The 21770-nt window shown below is 34.8% G+C and overlaps 1 protein-coding gene across 2 annotated transcripts in view; it reads right to left on the bottom strand.

Annotated features, from left to right (window-relative positions):
• RELN (reelin) overlaps window positions 1-21770 on the bottom strand; it is a 548072-nt gene that overhangs the window by 237678 nt on the left and 288624 nt on the right. For both annotated transcript variants that reach the window (XM_020984542.2, XM_020984544.2), the window contains exons 9-10: window positions 20601-20697; window positions 17745-17985 (exon numbers count right to left, since the gene is read on the bottom strand). In XM_020984542.2, the coding sequence (XP_020840201.1) occupies window positions 17745-17985; window positions 20601-20697 (338 nt within the window). The remainder of the gene's footprint in view (window positions 1-17744; window positions 17986-20600; window positions 20698-21770) is intronic.

Below are 21770 nucleotides of genomic sequence, written 5' to 3'. Positions count from 1 at the left end.
TTCTCTCCCCACTCATTTCCATCTCCTGGGTTCCCTGCATTCCTTCAAGTCTCAGCTACAATCCTACCTTCTGCAATAGCCCTCTTAATACTACTGCCTTCTCTGTTGGTTATCTACAATTTATGCTGTATATATTTCATTGGCAGATAGTTGTTTTCATGTCATCTCCTGCATTAATCTGTGAACTGCCTGAGAGGAGGGAGAGGGAGAGGAGAGAAAGAGAGAGAGAGAGAGAGAGAGAGAGAGAGAGAGACAGAGAGAGAGAGAGAGAGAGACAGAGACACAGAGATAGAGAAAGAGACAGAGAGACAGAGAGAGAGAGAAAGAGGGGGAGAGAGAGGAGAAAGAGGAGAAGAAAAAAAGAAGAGAGGAGAGAGAGGGAGATGGAGGGAAAGAAGAAGAGAGGGAGAGGGGGAGAAAGAGAGGTAGGGAGGGAGAGAGAGAGAATCAGCTAAAAACACATGCCCTAATAGGGGTGATTCAGTAGCATTGTCTTCATATGTAAGGACACATGCAGATATGGTAGGTTTTGTATCTTGTACATAGCATGGGCAGAACTGATCCCCCCCCCCACTCTGTGTTAGGATTCATAAAAAAAAATCTCTCATGTGTCTTTCTGTACTCTGACAGCCTACTTTGATGACAGAAGGGTTGACTATATAATATAAAAGGAAAAGAAAAATTAAGTGACATGGGCAAGATATGAGCTTTTTTTACGTAAGTTCATGTTTTTGAGAGCAAGATACAAAGGTCACCTCTCATGTCATATAAAACACCAAGAGAGAAGTGAAAGGGAAGAAACAGAAAAGTATAGAAAGTAAAAGGTGAAGAAGTACAATTAAACAAATTCCAAGAAGAAACATTTAAAAGGAGGGACAAACTCCACAGAAGTGGCAGAAATTTGCCCATAAAATAACAGAAGAAATGCATAGTTTAAAGAACAATAGTTGTAGAGTCAGAGGACTCAAGTTTGAATCTCAGCTCTGACAGTTATAACATGTAATCCTGTGAAAGTCACTTACTATCAATGTCTCACTTTCCTCATCTGTAAAATGGGAATTTTAACACTTGTATCTCAGAGTGTTATGAAAAAATCAACCTATAAACCTTAAAGTGTTATAGAAATGTGTACTTATTACCTTGAATATCTCCCTAGTTTGAATTGCATTCTACAGTGAGTGGAAACCAATTATTTCCAAAGAATGGAGGACTAATTTTGTGATGTACCAATAAGAACAAAGTGGGAAAAGTCCTTCCTAGAGAATACAGATGTATCCATTATTAATTTCTGACTCATGTTCTCTGAGACACAGGTTTGGGGGCTGTTGGTAATGGGGATTAATTAACATTAACTGACATTTAGAGACTACTTTAAAGTTTTCAAAGCATTTTATATAGATTATTTCCTTCACTTAAGACAGCCTTGTGAATTAGGTATTATAGATATCAGTATTCTCACTCTAATGAGGAGTGAGGAATATTCTACTAAGTGTCAAAGGTCAGAACTGAACCGACAACTTACTGAATCTACATCTAACACTTTACGCTACAAAATTCTCTAGCTTTTAAAAATTATTGAGCACTGGTACTGGCTAAGAAATTGAAAGATTGATCATTAGAACACAGGAGACATACATCACACAGTAGTAAATTGTTACAAAAACCTTCGGTTGGACAAATGTAAAGATTTAAGCTTTTGGTTAAAAAAGCAAGTTATTTGGTAAAAATTGGGAAAAATAGATAACAGTCTGGCAGAAATTGGATATACATCAACATTTTATATCATTTATTACAATAAGGTCAAAATGGATACATGACCTAGAAATAAGGGGAGATATCATAAGTAAATTAGAACATGGAACATATCAACTATCAGACTTAGAGACAAGAGAAGAATTTATGAATAAATAAGAGATAGAGAACATTGTAAGATGTAAAATGGCTAATTTTGATTACATTAAATTAAAAAGGTTTTGTACAAATAAAACCAATGTAGCTAAGATTTGAAGAAAAGCAGAAAATTGGGAAAACATTTTTATCAACAGTTCCTTGGATAAAGGTCTCTTATCTTAAATATATAGAGAACTTTCTCAAATTTATAAGAATATGTGTCATTCTCCAATTGATAAATGGCCAAAGGATATGAACAGGCAATTTCTGGAGGAAGAAATCAAAGCTATATTTAATCATATGAAAAAATGCTCTAAATCATTATTGATTAGAGAAATGCAAATTAAAACAACTTTGAGATATAATCTCACACCTATCGGATGGTCTAAAATGATAAAAGAGAAAATGACAAACACTGAAGGGAATGTAGAAAAACTGGGACACAAATTTCTGTTGATGGAACTGTGAATTGATTCAACCATTTTGGAGAGCAATCTGGAATAATGCCTAAGAGTTATAAAACTTTGACCCAGCAATTCTGCTGCCTCCCACATAGCAACAATGCTTTTCAAATATCCTATCTGGTTTCAGGTAATGGACCCTCTTGGAGGTGACCTTTGCTTACTGTGCATCCTCCAAACTAAGACGATAAACCTAACAAAACTTCCTGACACCATTCTGGCTTGAAATAGGCTCTCTGGGCTAAATCCTTTTTTATTTTAGAACTGCATCACTAAAAACATCAATAACACACTGATAAGTTATAAGTGAGGTACTGTTTGCCTGTACTTTCACTAGGTACAGTAAGCATCCTGCTAGCTCATGTGAATCAAAAGAATTAAGACAAGAAATGGGCAAATATTAATCAAGGGAAAAGATAGATAAAAATATGGTTTTATGAAGTATATTTTTCTTTTTGATTAGATTTTTCAAAATTTGGTTATTAAACTTCATATTTCAAATCATAGGATTAAAAAATCAACATCTCAAGGACAAGATGAAGATGTTATAGCAAACCAGGAACTTATCTGAAAAAGATCCTAGGAAGTTTTGTGGAGTGAAAGTTCAATACGAGTCCACAGTGCGATATAGCAGTCAATAAACCTAATCAATATTAAAAGATGTACAGGGTTCACAAGGAGGGAAGTAATAGGCCTACTAGACTCTGTCCTGCTCAGATTGTGTTGAGTTCTTGATGCCACAATTCAGCAAGGATATTGATGAGTGAATTGGTGAAGGGTTTAGATATGTCATATGAAAGAATTAATTGAAGGAACTGAAATATTTATCTTGGAGTAGACTTCGGATTTCTGGGGCAGGGGGAGGAGGAAACATGATGGCTATGTATTTTAAATTAATTTGATCTATGTGGCCCCAAAGGGAGAAGAGCAATGGGTAGAAATTTCAAAGAAACATATGAGTTCAACATTTTGTAGAGGGGAAAAGAAGAACATGATACTTCCTAACCAAGCAGATCAACAGCCATATTATTGCCTGTGAAACTGCTGAAATTTTAGATTAATTTCATTTGACTCTTTATATGATAGTGACATATTCATATGCGATTTTTACTTGTCTACTCAATTTTCAGTTTCCTAAGAATTAGCTTTCCTCAACTCTTGGCTTTTCCATTTGAGATGAGGCAGGTATGGACAACTTCCTCCAGACTCTGCCTCTCTCTTTTAATAAATATTCCCATGAGGTTGTCTCAGAACAATGATTAAGTCCCTAGCTCAGAGACATTGTTCCGTTCTATTCTTTTATCTTGTTTTCTTTCATTTTTCAAGACTCAGCTCAAATGCCATCTTCTGGAGGTCTTTTCCTATTCCCATAGCTGCTATTGTCTCATCCTCTAAGGTTAACTTTGATCTATTATACATATACACACACACACACACACATTCTGAATATACCTATTTCTATATGGGATATCTCAATTAGCATATAAGCTCCTTGACATCAAGAAATCTTTTTTGTTTTCTTTTTGTATATCCAGCGCCTGGCACACAATCAGTACTTGATGAATGCTTCGTGATTAATTGCTTATGACAAAAATCTTTATATATGCATGCATATATATATATATATAACTATAACACATTAATATATGTATGTATATATTTTTAATCTAGAAATTTATATAGAACTTCAGGGTTTTCAAAGCACTTTAAATATGTTAACTCATTTGATCCTTACAGCAACCTTAACGGGTAGATACTATTATTATCCATATTTCACAAACAAGGAAACTGAGGCTGAAAGAGGCTATAACTTGCCCAGGATTACATGGCTAGTGTCTTGAAGCAAAATCTGAACTCAAATCTTCCTGATTGAAGACCAGTGCTCTATTCACTATACTACCTAATTATACTACCTTGGTGAAAGAATCCATCTGAGTCAGCATTTTTCGTCTAACTCCAGAGGGTTATAAAACCTCTCCCCTCAAAGGGAAAGCCTTGAATAATACTTAGGTTTGTCATCCTGATACTTCTATGCACTTAAATACTGATGATGCATCACCACAGCCCTAGTAGTTAGAAATATGGCAAATGGAATGATGCTCAGCTGTACAGGATACCAGTCTAGGGTCCAAAGTGAACTGCACTCACTGTTGATGGGGCTGTCTACTGAAACCTGGTCCTATGTATCCTTGCAATAAATCTTGCTTCACTTCACATTCATGTCTCTTTCATGACATAATTTTCTGAACTTTGCCATTTGAACTAGAACATGGATTGATTGACTTGTCTAACAACAAAATTCAAAATTTTCAGTCTGTCCAAAAGTTGACTGCACTATCTCATGAAATGGTGAGCTCTCCATCCTAAGGTTTCCAGATGAAGAAAAGATGATCTCTCATTGGGGATGCTGCAGAGTGGGTTATGTTGTACACAAGGTTGAAGTTAGACAAGAGAACCTCTCAAGTCCATCCCCCCAATCCTGAGATTTGGTGGTTCTGCTATACTAACTAAAATAGCATTGAGAACAATTGAGATACAGTCTGGCGTATTGGAAAGATTGCTAGAGTTGGAGTCAGAAGAGATCTGGATTCAAATTCCAAGTCTTACTCCAACTAATAATATGGCCATGAGTGAATCTGTGAGCTTCAGGTTCCTCATCTGTAAAATGGAGTCAATAATCCTTGTGATGTGTACCTCACAAGGATGTTAGACAGAAAAGTTTAAAATAATATAATAATTAAAAAAAAACATAAGTTGCAAGGCAATGTAGCATAACAGAGGGCAGACCTTGAAGTTAGGAGGACCTGAGTTCAAATTCTGCCTGAGATGCTTGCTAGTTGTGTGACTCAAGGGAAGTCATTTAACCCTCTTTGGGTTCATTTTCCTTATCTGAACAATGGGGATAAAAATAGCATCTACCTTACAGTGTTATTGTGAAATGAAATGGGATAATATTTGTAGAGTGCTTTGGAAATCTGAAATGCTATATAAGTGCTATTATCTTATAGAGGCAGCTAGGTGGTACAGTAAATAGAGTGCTGGGCCTGGAGTCAGAAAGACTACTCTTCGCCAGTTCATATCTGGCCTCAGGCACTTCCTACCTATTAACCCTGTTTGCCTCAGTTTTTTCATCTGTAACATGAGCTGGAGAAGGAAATGACGAACCACTCCAGCATTTTCGCCAAGAAAACCCCAAATGAGGTCACAAAGTCAGACATGGCTGAAAATGACTGACCAACAAATAGTACAGTATAGCATAGTATTGTATACTAAGTCTAATTGTTAGTTTGTGACTGTGGGCAAATCAAAACCTCAGAGATCCCGCTAAGAATATATTACAGACAACTTGTCAGTCTGAATTAACAGAGGTAGCTTCTACAATGGGAGTTCCCTACATAGATGACACCATAGATGCAGACAATTAATAGTAATAATTACTAATAAAAATGTATTTTAATGAAAAGGTCTACTGAAAATTTAGTGATGAATGCTTTTTCAATTCATAGTTTTGTTAACCACCTACAGAAACTCATATCACACTTATATAAAACTACAATTGATAATCAAATAATTACAAAACACCATCAAGTATATAAATAGGTTGGAAGGACTGGTAAAAATACAGGAAATTTTGGATTACAAAAATTATTTTCATTTTGAGAATTGCTCAGAACCATCAAGTACATGGTTTAAGACCATATGTGGTCACTGGAATTATTTTAGCCTTTGAATGACTGCCAAGATGTAGATACCAGTTGAATAAGCATCTGTATTGGATTAAACCTCAGATCTACACTTAGTGCATAGCAAAGTTTTTCCTATTCTTAGCCTTCCAAACAGACCTTTATTTGAGTATTACTTTATCTTTCTTTTTTTTTCTCTTCTCTTGGTTTGATATACTACATATCTTACTTTTCCATATGTGTCACAGATTTTACACTTTTAAACACAAATGTATTTCTCTTTCATTGTTTACCACTCTCAATTATCATTCTTATTTATATCTCCACTGTCAATCAAATATATTTTCCCATTTTTGCTGCTGAATGGATTTCCTTTGCTTGACAAGCAGAGCACAGTGTAGCTAAGTGACGAGATTTTGCCAATCACAAAAACATCAACAGGAAACATCAGTGCACATTCCTCCATGTATCAGGTCCTTGGCTACAGTTCAGGGCAACATCTTCCTGAGGTTGCTCCCTATACGATGCTGCAAATGTTAATGACTTCACCTCTGTGCTTTTAAAGTATTCACAATCACCTCTACCCTCGTTTAATTAGGTTTTCATCAAAGATGAACACTGATGCACCTCTTCATATTATCTCCCTGGGGCCTAATGGCCCTGATGATTCTTTCAGACAGCTGTAGCCTCACAATTTATTTTTTGGCGACATTCTTTTTGTTGGAATGAGTATCTTGGGCATTTGGGCAATGCCAGCTTGCAAAAGGCTGGTGGCAGATGGAAAGAAATCTGCCCAGTATGCCTTCACCTCTACATGAGCAGAAAGTCATCAATTTCCTCCATTAAGGAGTTGTCACTCAGCCCACCCAGCTGGAAGACCATTTTTGATAGCCAGGCTGGCTGGTGGTAGACCATTCAGATACAAAGTGCACTTTAAAAGGAAGCTAAAACATCATTTGTAGGAAAATTGAAAATGCATGGCTTCAACCACAGCCAATTTTTTAATGACTGTAATATTTTAAGTGATTATTTTTGCCACTTCAGATTGCTCCTTAGAGAGGAGAGGTTTTTTAATTAAAATCTAGGCAATGCAAACAGATGAGATATGAAGAATAGAGGAAAGAGAAATAGGATGAATAAAATTAATTAAAGCGGCATTGTCAGCAGAGCCATAAATTACACTGTCTTGCTGGGAATGAAATATATTGGTACAGGAATTTCTAGATTCTAAGCGAGATATGTGATTGATCTGAAATCAACTGAAGGATTGCCTACATACCATCCTGCTCTGTTTTCTGTGCCTTCAACTCTGCCACAGTAACTTTTGTGGGCCAGTTTCAAGATTTTGGCTTAGAGATAACAGGATCACCCTGAAGGGTAAAGACTTTTAGACTACAAAAATTCAGAGTACTAACAGAAAGCTCTCTCCCAGGAGGCAAACTAAATTTCTATCATTTTCCACACATTCAGTTTCTAGGTATTTTAACGCCAGTTAAAAAAGCCAAATACTTGGCTAAGTATATAGTCCCTGTGCAAAAAGGACCACGGTGCACTTTTCCCTATTCAAAATAATAGATTGAGTAATAGTGAATGCATCTCAGATTGCTGAAAAAAGTATGTTTTGTCTCATTGTTTTCTGCATTCATTAGGGGCTCACATTTTAAAAGCTTGCACTACGAATCATAGAGATTTAATTTATGGTTTATTTTGTGACAAGTGTATAATTATTTGGCAATAGTTACTGCAACTACAGAACAAAATAGCTTTGGTGACAGATTTGAGTTAGAATAATGAGGGGAAAATAACAATGTAAGATTCCACAAGGTGATTAATAATCTTAACTTTGAGACTCAACTTGGTTTTCAGACCAGTCTTTTCATGTGAGTCTCATCAAGGACATAAGGCAAGATATTATTCTGAAGAAAAATGTCACTGAGTTTCTAACAGCCATGTAGAGTAATCTATATTCTTTTAGTTTACACCTAAAGTTCACTTATTAAACATTAAAAATAACTCTGGTTGGTAATTATATATATCTGCCTTCTTCAGGGAAAAAAAAGTGAAATAAGTTAACCCAGGGGATTTATTTGGAAGTTATTTTCTTTTCTTTTAATAAGAAATTACTCATTTTTTCTGTTCTATAGTCTATTTTTAATATTGAAATTGGGTTGTCTTCCACTTTTTTGCTAATGCTATTTCTTGTTAATTATAGTACAATTCACCATGCACAGAAACATAATATCATGAAGGCCCATTTCTCTTTGTGCAAAATGTACCTTTTATTGCCAAAGCACTTTATTAGCTTAACAAATTAGAGCCCAGTTGTTTTATCCTACACTAATATGCAGCCACCTCTGGGGAGGAACATGACAGTTGTAGTGATGATAACCAAAGTGAGGAGAATTCCACCAAGCAGAGGGAATGTAAGTAGACAGAATGCAATTGCCCAAGTTGGAATTGGTCCAAGGGACCGCATTTAACATTCCTATTCGTAATGGAAAAAGACATGGGAACTTAAAGAAAAACACACAAGTTCTATTAAGTTCAGGTTTACTTTCAATGGAAAGACAGTGCAGATATTCCTCACTTTACAAAACAAATGTTTCTCAGCAAGATAATTTGTAAAGCAAGTCTTATTTTCCCCATTGTTTTTTGTTATATAAACAGACGTACATTCCGGCAGAAAATAAAATTCCCCAGTGGATTTAACTGAAAGCCTGTAGATAGATGCAGTGGCAGTTGGTGGCAGTGATCTGCCTGAGAAGATATGTTTGCCATTGCAATAAATATAATACTCAAGGGGCAGCATGATATCATGGATAGAGAACTGGCCTTGAAATCAAGAAGACTTGGGTTCAAGTCCTGCTTCTGATATATACTGGCTGTGTGACCCTGGAGAAGTCACTCAACTTCTAAGATGATAGGTACAGTGAAGGAGCTGATCTGAATAGAAGGAATTTTATCATGAGGGAGTTAGTTCTCTGTGACAATGTGACAAAATCAAGTCCAGTCCTCATACTAATACAAGCAGGGTTAATAGGTGGGATTCCCTGTGAGAAGCCTGTGAAGGATCAGACTATTTGACATTGAGGATCCCTTCTGGGTCTAAGTTTCTGTTCTGACTAGGACGAAGGACAGTAGAATGATCACTTCCCTAATCCTGGACACTGCCTCTCATTTCAGCCTAGAAGTCTATTAGGTTTGGGGTTTTTTTTTTGGCTCCCATGCTGTCTTTTTGAGCATCTGTGTCACCAGAAAGGTAACAATTCTTAAAGACTCCTCAATTACTTGTTTCATTAGTCTCCGATTTCTTTAATGCTCATAACCTTTTATTCAAAGTATAACTTTTTACAAATTTTCTTGCATTTTTTTCTGACATTTGAACTTAATGTGCTCCCATGTGATATTTCACCTACTTCTCCAACCTCCCTCCCCAGTAATACATGACCAATTTGTTTCAGCATGCTTAGGAAGAATGGTGGAAGTGATAGAGAAAAAAAAGGGGGGCATATTGTAAAGATGTTGCAAAGGTGAAACTGAGGGAGGTGAGAGATAGTGAGGAATCCTACATGATTTCTAGGTTCCAAGCCTTAGGGTCTGGGACGATGGTGTTGCCCTCTACAGTAACAGGGAAGGTAGAACACAGGGAAATTTACAGGAAAAGATGAGTTCTGTTTTGACATATTGAGTTTAAGATATCTACTGGACATCCAGTCTAAGATGTTGCAGACAGTTAGAGATGTGAGATTGGAGGTCAGCGAAGAAATTGGGGTAGAATTAGAGAATCATCAGCAAAGAGATGGTAATTAAATCCATGGAAGCTGATGAAATCACCAAGTGAAGTAGTATAGAGGGAGAAAAGAAGAGATTTATTCAGAAAAGTTTGCTATGAAGCACATTTCTTTTTAGTGAATCCTATTTTCTCATTAAAAACATAGCAGATACCTTCCATTGAGAGGCAGAGGATTGTTTGGGATGGTAAAATTTTCATATTAAAAAGCTGTTGGTTAATAAATAAAAGGTAGTCTAGTAAGGGAAATTTTTTTTGGGAGTGGGAAAAGAAATCCAGTATGGGAAAAATAATTTTGGGGGGTACTATTTATTAAAGGTTGGATGGTAGTAGCTTTCATTAATCACTCTTTTAGTGTATACTTCTAAAAGTGAACCAGTAAAGGTTTTGGTATCAGATAGCTTGAGTTTGAATCTTGTCTTTGCCACTTGCTATCTCTGTGATATTAAGCCAGTCCCTTAACATCTTTGGGCCTCAGTTTCCTCATCTGCAAAATGGAAGGATCAGACTATTTGACCCTGACGATCTCTTCTGGCTCTAAGCCTCTGCTCCCGTGGTCCTACAAAATGCGCTCAGAATCACAAATCTCAGAGTTGGAGTGGATCCATAAGGCTATTTAGGGAAAATGGACCTGAAGAGGAATAACCTCAAAAACAAGTGATCGTGCAAGATGTGTGGGAAGATCTCTTGGCTAGGAAAGGAGGAGGGACATTTACTTCTCAGAGTAACAATCCAGTTTTGAAATGAGTTCTAATTATTAGAAGTTTTTACTTCTAGTTCTGCTCTCTGAGGTTCAAGCAATATAAATTCATTCTCACTTCTCTATGGCAGTTATCAAATATATGGGGATTTTAATTTCTCTCATGTTTTTTCATACCAATATTTTAATAATTAATAATCACTATTTTAATGTTCTCAGGGACCTTTACTATCCTGGTCCCCCTCATCTAGAGAAGACTATCAATTCTTCCTAAAATTCCTCAAATGTGGTGCCAAGAAATGAATATGATATTCTAGAATGTGTTCTGCCTATGGCAAAAAGACAGTAGAATGATCACTTCCCTAATCCTGGACACTGCCTCTCATTTCAGCCTACAAGTCTATTAGGTTTGGGGTTTTTTTTGGCTCCCATGCTGTCTTTTTGAGCATCTGTGTCACCAGAAAGGTAACAGTTCTGAAAGTCTCCTCAATTTGGTTTCTTGTTTCATTAGTCTCAGATTTCTTTAAAACTAATAACTTTCTATTCAAAGCATAGCTTTTTACAAATTTTCTTGCATTTTTTTCTGACACTTGAACTTAATGTGCTCCCATTTGATATTTTACCTACTTCTCCAACCTCCCTCCCCCAGTAACACATGACCAATTTGTTTCATCATACTTAGGAAGTGACAAGGGCAGGGGATCTTAAACTGGAGCCTGTAAATGTTTTTTAAAAAATTTTTATAACTATTTCAAGATAGATGGTTTCTTTTGTAATCCCATACATTTTATCTTACACATTTAATATCATTATTCTGAGAAGAATTCTATATTTGATCCTCACCAAATTGCCAAAACCATGAAACGAAAACAGCTAAGAACCCTTGGAAGAGAAAACATGATGTAAAGTTCCAATTCTTGCTGGGATGGGAAGTATGCTCCCCCATCTCCCAGGGCATACATCTTGCAGCTGTTTAACAGGCAGAATCCTGCCCCAATGACTACTTTCCTGACTTGTGAGCCAGTAGCACCATGATGGAAGGAGCAGTGGAATTTGAGTACAAGAACCTATGTTCAACTCTTAACTCTGCTACTTGATAGTTGTATGAATATGGAAAAAAAATTTCAAATCTCTGAGCATCAATTGCTTTATCTGCAAAAGATGGATAACAAGAACTGCAAATTCTACATCACTGGGTTATTAGTCAACCGAGGTAATACACCTTAAAATATTTTGTTGTTCAGTCATTTTCAGTTGTATCCAACTTTCCATGACTCAATTTGGGATTTTCTTGGCAGAGATACTGGAGTGGTTTGCCATTTCCTTCTCCAGCTCATTTTACAGATGAGGAAACTGAGGTAAACAGAGTTGAGTGACTTGCCCAGGGTCACACAGCTAGTAAGTGACTGAGGCCAGATTTGAAATTAGGAAGAAGAGTTTTCCTGACTCCAGGCCTAGCAATCTATCCACTGTACCAGTAAGTAAGCTATAATTGATTATTTTTTATCTTTACTAAGGGCTTTGATGTTTGTTGAAGCTGGACAAAAAACTGATTACTGTTGGATAGTTAACCATAGCCCACAAGGAAAAGGGCATCCAGTTGTTGTAGTAGACAGCAAGAGCTGAGAAAAGATGATGACAAGAAACTTTCCAATTCTATAAATTCAGGAAGTCTTATTTCTTAAAAAAATTGTGATTTAATTATTAGTTCCTGAATTCAGAATTATATTCAAGGAACTTCTGTTAAATGATGTATCCATATAGCACTTCCCATTCTAAAAGCTACATGTTGATCACAGGACCTCCAGTTTGTACTTTTAATCTATATCTGGAGGTAAATTAATATGCATGAGCAGAGTGAAAAACCAGTCTATGCATCAGTTTTTTACTTAGTGTTTATGTAATAATATAGGACAGGAAGGTAGAAGGACCAGCAGATGCAGAAACAGCAATCAAAACAGAGCAGAATCCTTTTAAAAACGTAGTACAGCATCTCTCTCCCAGTGATCTGAATTTAATCTGTGGGTCAATTCCACAGCTGACAGAAGTCAATGATTTATACCTCTGAGAGCTAGATATAAATGGAGTAGCAGGGTAGATTAAAAAATATTGTCAATGGTGATCAAGTCTATTTCTTTCCTCTCTCTTTCCCTTTTTCTCTTTTGTTCTTTCTCCTTCCTTCAAGTCTATGTGTGTACATCTATCATCTATCTATCCACAGATTCTCTGTCTCTCAGGAATGGTGGGTGGTAGACCCACCCAAGAGAAAAATTTGTGCTATCACCAAGGATGAAACAAATTTGGAAATGGAAGCATGTGTTCGATAAATATGTAGTACATTATTGACAGCTGATCCATTTTAAGACGCTGTCACCCTCTGTTTCACATAAGGTATCATTAAAAGAAGAGAAAGAGGGAGGCAAAGAACTAAGGGTTCACTTACAAGTCATTGATCTCTGGGCTGTATTTTGGGTATCCTGGTACTTTCTTCTCATTTATACTGGACTCTGGTAGATGACAGCATAAAGGCTAACTCAATCTTGACTTGTTTTTGACAATTTCTTTATTTGAAATTAAGGAGACTTTAAGATTTCAGGCTGCTTTTAGGAAAGTACAAGTTAACCCTTTGGCATCCTCTCTCAAATGTTTCGACAATAACTGAAGTAAGTGAAGTACTAAATAATTGAGGTATTTAAGCAAGAAAATGGTTGGTTTATACTCTTATAGAAAAGAGTTAAGATGGGCCAAACACAAACATAAAACACCTGAGGAATTTCCAGATCTTTGAAGATTTTTGGTCTCCTTAAAGTACTATGCAGGTCTCTTCCATTCCCAAGCAAATGTATTCATTGGCAGAATCAAGAGTACGAGTCTCAAAATTAACATCAGAAATATGAATTCCTCTCTGAAAATTAAATATGCTGGCTTATTATAGCTATTATTAGACTGGAAACACTGGTTAACTTCCTGGCATAACCTGGCTTCTTTTCCATTCTGTTCTTGGGCTGCAGCTGCACTACTTTCCATGTTATGCTAACAGTTGTTAAGTACTTCATGAGAAACATATACACAGTGATAGGAGTTAAATTTTGTACTGTTAAATAAAAGAATTATAATGAAAGTGGTATAAGATTTTTCTCTTACAGTGGATTTTACTTCCTAAGAGGATACTAAAAAGGCCCATAGTTATATGGGGGAGGAGGCTTGAAAGAAGTCTGAAGAGATAATTCCTGTATTTTAAAAAAATGGACTAAAAGCCAAAAAATAAATAAGGACGGATGAAAGGAAAAGAAAGGGGTATTTATGATTCCTAATGCATTTTTACTTGGATCACATGCCTACCCTTCCAAATAAAAAGCACAAAGTAACACCATGTCCTATAAGTTCTCACTAGCTGCTGATACGCTCATAATCTATATATTTCATATTAATTACTAAATAGCCATAAGATGATATTTCTCTAATTACATACTGTGGGTAGACATAAATGGTCACATAAACCCCTTAAACTAATTATTCAATTTGATCTTATGCCATTTTACGGGGAGTATAAAAAAAGCACCACAAGATCAACTGAATATCTAAAGACGCAGTAGCAAACATTTATCAAGGGGGTGGGGTGGGATGTGTGTGTGCGTGTGTGTGTGCGCATTCTTTCACTTTCCTTTTATGCTTTCCTATTTGACTTTCCTTCCTTGAAGTTTTTATATTAAAACTATACAGTCAGGCAGTTTACACATGCCCCTAATTTATGGGTAGCAGTTAATTTAATAAAATCACTCATATCAATAATAGTGACTATTAACTATCACCATCACAATAAGGTCATCTAACAGCTAAGGAAAAGCATTTTCTTAGCCTAAGTAGAAGTTAATACTTAACTCCTTAACTTCCCTCGGGGAGGGAAGTACTTGGGTACAGTAGAACAAGTTTTTATTTATTTGACTGCAGGATCATCTCATTGCTGTGCAAATTCATAAAGTACTGGCCAAGTGGTAGGTGGCATACATACTGTCTGAAGATCAGCCTGGCTAAGTTCAAAGTCTTCACCAGGTTGACCTTAGAGTGATATTTCTTTTAACCACAGTAATTCTCAAAGACCATCTATCAAATTGTAGAGGGACTGCCATGTGTGTTTGGTTGAGGAAGTCCCCACAAAATATAGATCCTTGAAGCTGAGATAATATTAAAGTAAACTATATTTTTTTTTACACTTTGTTTTCAGTCTACTTTTTATGTGTGTATAAAATTGTTGAGTCATGAGTGTCTTTTGAGGTGGTTTGGCATAATCTCCAAATCAAGTATAAAACTCTCCAGCAATCTTCCACCTTTTATGTTAATGACTTCCACTTCTATAGAACTTCTCATTTTTCTAGCTAGATTCTAGGTTCCTCAAGTGAAGGGGCTCATATCTCTAAGCAGAGAGCTGTCAAATACACAGCCAGAATGCTGCCTGCAACATCTGAATGCAGCCTGAACCAGATTAAAATTTAACTGGGAAATGTTTAACAAAATACTCATTTTCTAACACAGGTAATGTTAATATGTGATTTTCTTAGTCAATATGCTATCCACAAGGATTTTACATATGGTTTAACGGCTCCTGTTTCTATTCGAGTTTGATACCACTGTGTTAGAATCACTGAATTCTCAACCACTTGAGCTGGAAGAAACCTTAGAGATTAGAAATCAACCCTTCCATTTTACAGATGAAGTACCAGAGTCCCACAACAGTGAAGTGATTTCCAGGGGCTGGTTTGTGATAGAACCATAGGAAGAACTCAAGTCTTTTTACTTTTATTATGTACTCTTTCCATAGTATCCACATTATATATCTTCCTTTTGTAATTCCCATAGTGACTAACAAGTATTTTTTGACTTCATACAGTGGAAAACACTCCAAATATGACAATAAAAATTAATGACGAAAAGATTTCAGTATCTTCCATCCTCAACCAAAATATGAATAAATCAATAAATAGGATAAACAGTAATTAACCAGTAATTAACTTTGCAAAGGAAAAAAAAACTTGCCGTTACAGTTTGAGATTAAAGAAAGTGATTGATTTCACACTAGCTGTCCAAAAAAAGGAACATACCAATTTTATGAGATTAGAAGATTTCTAAAAATTAGAAGAAACCAAGAATCTTTTAAATGACAGTTCTTATAATGACTGGGAATAAATTATTTGAAGAAGTGATTTTTACTGCCAACTCACAAAGGAAAGGACTCTTCAGGTGGTCAAACATAAAGATAAAAAAAATAGACATCAAATTACATTATTTTTGCCATCAGGTAAAGGATGTCTTTACTAAATAAATTACATAGAGTACAAACTATGTAGGTTTTTTCCTAGGAAAAAACCTTTGCCAGTGAGTCAGGAAAAAGGATAGAAACTGGACTGTGATTTTGTTGGTATAAGGAACTCTCAGGTGAGGAAACTCCTTTCTAATGCAAATCATTATCTCTTCAATTTATGGTCTTTCCACAAAGTATAGAATGAGTCAAATGAGCTTAAATTAAAAATAATTTAGGATAATGACCCTAAATTTAGATCAAGAAGCCCTCCCCAGTCCCCAGAATTCATCTAGTCCAATATTATCATTTTAGAGATAAGGACACTGATGTCTGAAGAGATTAAGTGTCGTACCCAGGATGATAAAGATGATAAGGAGGAAAGTAGCAGTGGTGGGATCTGAGCCAGGTCTTCTGACAGAGAACAAGTTATATGCATTTTTAAATGGCAGCATGACACTTTGGGAAAAATTCTTGCCAGCCAGCCAGGTTGAGAGCTGGCATTTTAGTCATCTTTATTGCAATGTATTTTGCTTTGTAAACTAGGGTTAACTTATTAAACTTACAGCCGTGAAGATGATAAGTTGGAAAATGCATATAATATTCCAAAGTCTAATCTACAAAGTTGCAATTTAATTTAAATATCATTACTGAAGCAAAACCACACTTGACGCATTTTTATCATGTACTGTTCTGAAGTGCATGCATTAAAGAACAGAACATCTAATTGGATTAGTATAATAGCTTGTAAAATGAGGCAGAAAACATATATTTTTTGCCACAAGGAATACTTCTGTTATAACTGAGACCAAATGATAGGCATGTCATTATGGGAAAAGGATGCAAATCCAAGACCCCTGGGGACTATGTGTGTTTCCTCTACTTATTTGTCTATTTGCCAATGATGAAAAGTAACACCAGAAATCCCTCTTTTGTCAAGTAACAATGTGACTGTGACAAGTAACTCAAGAATTAAAGGTACTTTTTAGTATCAACATAGAAAGGATCCAGGGAATCGTTTTTTTAAAAGGGGCCAAGATTTTGGAGTGCTAACCAGAAAAAAAGTTTTCAATTTGTTGTTTAAACAAATTATTTTTGTAATGGAAGCACTAGGTTGAACCTCCATTTATTCTGTAATTCCTTTTGTTGAACTTAGGAGTTTCTTCTTGGAACTTTTAAATGTAATTTTGTGCCTTACATTTCTTACCCCCATCTTGTAAAGCCTGTTTCTAGCTATAGTCACAATGTTCTAGATTTTTTGTTTCCAAAGTTGCATAGGTACATAGTTTTCATAAAAGAGGAGATATAATAACCCTGAGAATATTGAGGGTTCCATGTCATTTTTTTCATGGTCTCATTATATCTGCTTTACTACAAAATTGTACCTGTATGAAGAATGGTTTACTTGGTTATCAAATTCTCATTCTGTAGATGAAAAATAAGAAAAAATGGGTTCAAAAATATTATGTGGTAAAACACATTTGCATAACAGAGAATCTGATCTATTTGGAAATTTTGTGTTTTCCTTCTTAGAATAATTTTCAATAAAAAAAAACACCTGTTCCCTATTGATATATTATTTCCTTCTACTTCTCCTTGTTACTATAAAAGGAGATTATCTCTCCTTGAGATTTTACTCCACAGTTTACTTTAGATACAAAGAGGTTTTACTTAAAAATATAAGCAAATAATGTTTTCTATGTATTTCATGGATAAATATGTATCAATACCTATATTTTGTGAAGTTAAAATTAATAGTTAATAACTTCTATATCTATCCTTATAGTAACAGATAAGTTAAGGTAAAGAAGAACTATTTTCTTCTCCATGATAGTGGTGGTTGTGGGGAAGGAGAATTAGCTTTTCTCAATTTGGAAAATTACTTCTTTAGGAAGAAGATAAACAAACCAACCAACCAACCTACCTTAACTGTAGCCCCTGGAAAGAAAAGCCAATTGCCAGTATCCACTGGATCCAGATTGTCTTCTAAGATAATTTGTCTGTGAGCTGAATTGATGATCAAAATATTGTCTAAAGCCCAGCAGGCTTCATACACATCGCCCGCATGAATGTATTCCTGTTTCCACTGAAACTGAACATTCTCTCCTTTGGCGTCTTCAGGAAGGTAGAGGATATGGATGATTGTGCTGATGTTTGATGGAGCTCTGCAAAATATGGTAAAGTAGTGAATGAGACACCTCGAAGAGGTTTGGTCACGTCGACGTATTGTTCCCTTCAGCCATCGATGATGGTCAATACTAGATAATGTAAAATGCTTTGCAACTAACTGTAAAACACTAGACAAGTTTAACCTATTCCTATAATTATTGCTAATGGTAATACATACAACATGCCTACATTTGATCAGTTCTTAACATAAGCTATTACAAACTGTGAATATCCCAAGAAATGAGTGCAGATATGATGGAAAATTATACACACTCAATTTCTGTAACTGTCAAAGAGTATGTGAATGTCAACCATATTAGAGCATCTCATATAGTATCTAGTTCTGAATAAATAGTTGGTTAATATTTGTTGTTTTAATTTGATATGAGAAAAAAAGATGTTAAAGCACACACTGAAAAGTTATTTCATTGATTTCTAATTTTATTTTGAAAATAAGCACAAGAGAATTCATGATATATTCAACTTCAGTAATACTTTAAATAATATTATCTACTTTGGGGAATCACATAGCTTCCTTTTTCTGTTTAAAGTCTCAAAATAGCAATTAAAAGTTTAAAAAGTTAAACTTCATTTATAATTTTTTATCTAAACCAATTTTTAAATACTGTATAATTTAACATAATTTTTATGTTGCTTCTGTTAAAAACCAGGACTTTCTTCCATACAATAAAATATTTTCTGAATATTTTATTCTCCTAAAGTAGTAACCTGCCATACTGAAAATTATGGTCTTAGTCAAGATTAAAAGTGGTGCTAAAATGCAAACTAGTAGTACTTTTGGCTTGCTATAAATCAACCATGAAAAAGACTAGGGCAGACTCATATTTTTCACTTGAAGCATATATATTGGTAAAAGTGTCAGTGATTGTTATAGATGGTTTATCTTACATTTATTAAAATCAATTGGTGCTTTGTTTTTAAAATATTTCATGGTGGTTCCTTTTTTCTTTATCCAAAAGGAATTAAAACAAATAAAAAGGGACACTTTCATCTAACATAATAAATAAAATAATTGTCTGGTTCAGACCAAGAGGATAATAAAAGTTTGTTTTAATAAATATTGCAGTTTGAGGTATGATTTAGAAACCAAAATTCTATTCAGTAATAGCAGCTGATTTTGAATATTGTAATTAATAATAAAGGTACAGTACTATAGGAAGAAAAATACCTGGTTTTCTATTTAACATTATAATCATAAATATAACATTAAAATCAGATTTTTACCCATAGCCACAACTTGCCTTAATAGCAACATATAAGATTAAGAAAGAAAAACAATTTGTGGTAATGCAAGCACAATTATTTGTTTAATTGATTAATAAGTGCATTTAAATTGACATTTTTTCCATTATATATGCAGAAATAAGTAGCACATGTACATTGTTCTTATACCAACTAGAAACAAGAAACAATAACAAAGGTTAACATTATAATATATATGGTCAGAGTGTCAAAGCTAAGCTTGTACTAGGAGCACATTAACTTTTATTTTATCCTGTCATATCAAAATCCACGAATTACACTCACTCTTCTCTAGCTCTTGGCTAGAATAAAGACTGGTGAAAATCCATTGGATGGAAATGCCACTGGAAACTTTGGACAAATGTGTTTACTGCTAAAGACTAGTAGCTTACATTAAGAACCTGAAGTTTATTCTACCTTGATGGCATAAATCAAGGTTCTTTCAACATAGCAACTGTGGTAAAGTAAATGCCATATTATTAATGGAATCAATCACAAAACAGATAAGAAATGTTTTGTTTGCATTATTCTGGTTAGAACTGGAATAAAAGCAAAAAAAATTAGATTAAAAAAACTCTTAAACATCTTATTTGAATTTTAATTGTACTTTCTATTATTTAGGACATGCAGGAAAAAATTAAACCAATCAAACCCATATGGAAACACTGCATGCTATTTAACTTTGCCAAACCCATTTTAATAGGAAAGAACCAATTTTCTCTCCCTAAAGCATCCTATCCTATATCTTGTTAAAAGTCGTTGAAAAAATGGAAAAAAATTAATATTTCATTTAGCTACTGAGGGGCCAGTGGCTGCTATCAAAGAATGATAGTTCAGAAGGGACTTCAGGAGGTCATCCAGTTTATACCCAAGCCCACAGACAGAACTGTACCCATTTAGACAGATGGGTAACTATCTCATTTTATAGTGGATTTTCAGTGCGTTACCCTCCAAATGTAAGTCATATTCTGCCATTACAGCTGTCTAATGGTAAGAGATAGAATACAAAATCACTTTCCTACCTTCTGATCAGTGTTTCAGTATGAATTCCAGAATCAGAAGGATATAGGTAAGAGTTTGGATGGCTCTACATAAATCATCATAACTGTAAATACTTAGACTTAAGCCCTACTGACAACAGAGTGTCCAGAATGGGAAGTAACACAATAAATTTATATTCTTCAAATTGAAAAGGTAAATACGTCAATTTATCTACATACATATGACCATTGGACAAAATGCATTTTTAAATCCACAAAGAATAATTTAGTCATAAGGAAAGAAAACTGGGAATTGCGAAGATGTCTGTGTGTTAGAGTGCATGCAGATACTTGAAGTTATAACAAACCTAATTTTCTCTAGCTGAATCCAATCTGCAGTGTTATTCTTGGTATAGGACACAACGATGCTGGGATCTGAATAACTAAAGCGGCATGAACCTGACCCTGTGAAGAATAATAGGTGTTAGAGTCAGAAACCAATGAGATGATACGTCATCTTTTCCTATCAACATTTTTGATGGATAGATTCCATCTCAGTGTTTTGTCTTTTAATTATTTCGGGGTTTGAATTGAAATTGTCTATGATCTGTTAAAGATGAATAGAAATTTCTGTCTTTACTAATAAGGAGTGATTTAAAAGCAATAAACTGCAGACAGTTAATTTCATAGATTTCCCAATGGAGACTAAACTGTTTTTCCTATCCCACCTTGCAAAATAAAATCAGTACATTATATACTGCTGGAGAACCAAATCTAACTTTTGGATAATAATAAATATTAATACTTTCAATAAATTTACTTCATATCATAATGGTTTCATCAAATGGTATGTATAATATTACATGGCATTTTTAATTTAAGAAGTGAAATTTTTTGTTATTGAAATAACAATAGTACTCTTCATTTGGAGAAACAAGCAAAGGACTTTTAGTCATATTTCCAATGTTTGATGAAGCCTTTTTGATCAAACTTAGAAGCAAGAAAATAAAAGTAGATACTAAGTCATGACAAGACTCTGCTTCTACCATATTGTTCAATCAGTTCATATAATATGGCACTATAATTGCAAAGATCAAATTAGAATCCCCAAATACGCATAGAAAATGAATGATAGCAAAGCCTTTGCCAGTAGTTTATTTTAACTGCCATGGCAGGAATTTCATTGCGCTATATTAAAAACAAATGAAGCAAAAAAAGCAAAATAGTACAATTTATGTTTGATTTTCGTCCATCTGCTAGACTAGCTGATGTTTCTGTGATGGCATCTGTTGACAGTTTTTACATTTGCAAGGCTCAGGGCTCCAAATTTTAATAATACTTATTTATTTTATGTCTGTGGAACTCAGTTCAAAATCAGTAAGTCAACAATCACCAAAACTGGCACCTTGATAAAAGGCAAAACAGCAGCATTCTGTCTTCTATTACCAAAGGCTGGGATACATGTGACAAATAGGAGAGCGAGGAATTATATTCAAAAGATAATTATCTAGCAATGCAGCTCTAAAAGAAAGCCCACC

The sequence above is a fragment of the Phascolarctos cinereus genome, unplaced genomic scaffold (assembly GCF_003287225.1).
Source record: "Phascolarctos cinereus isolate Bilbo 61053 unplaced genomic scaffold, phaCin_HiC Scaffold_1;HRSCAF=81, whole genome shotgun sequence".
Lineage (NCBI taxonomy): Eukaryota > Metazoa > Chordata > Mammalia > Diprotodontia > Phascolarctidae > Phascolarctos > Phascolarctos cinereus.
This window is presented reverse-complemented; position numbering and strand designations above follow the sequence as displayed.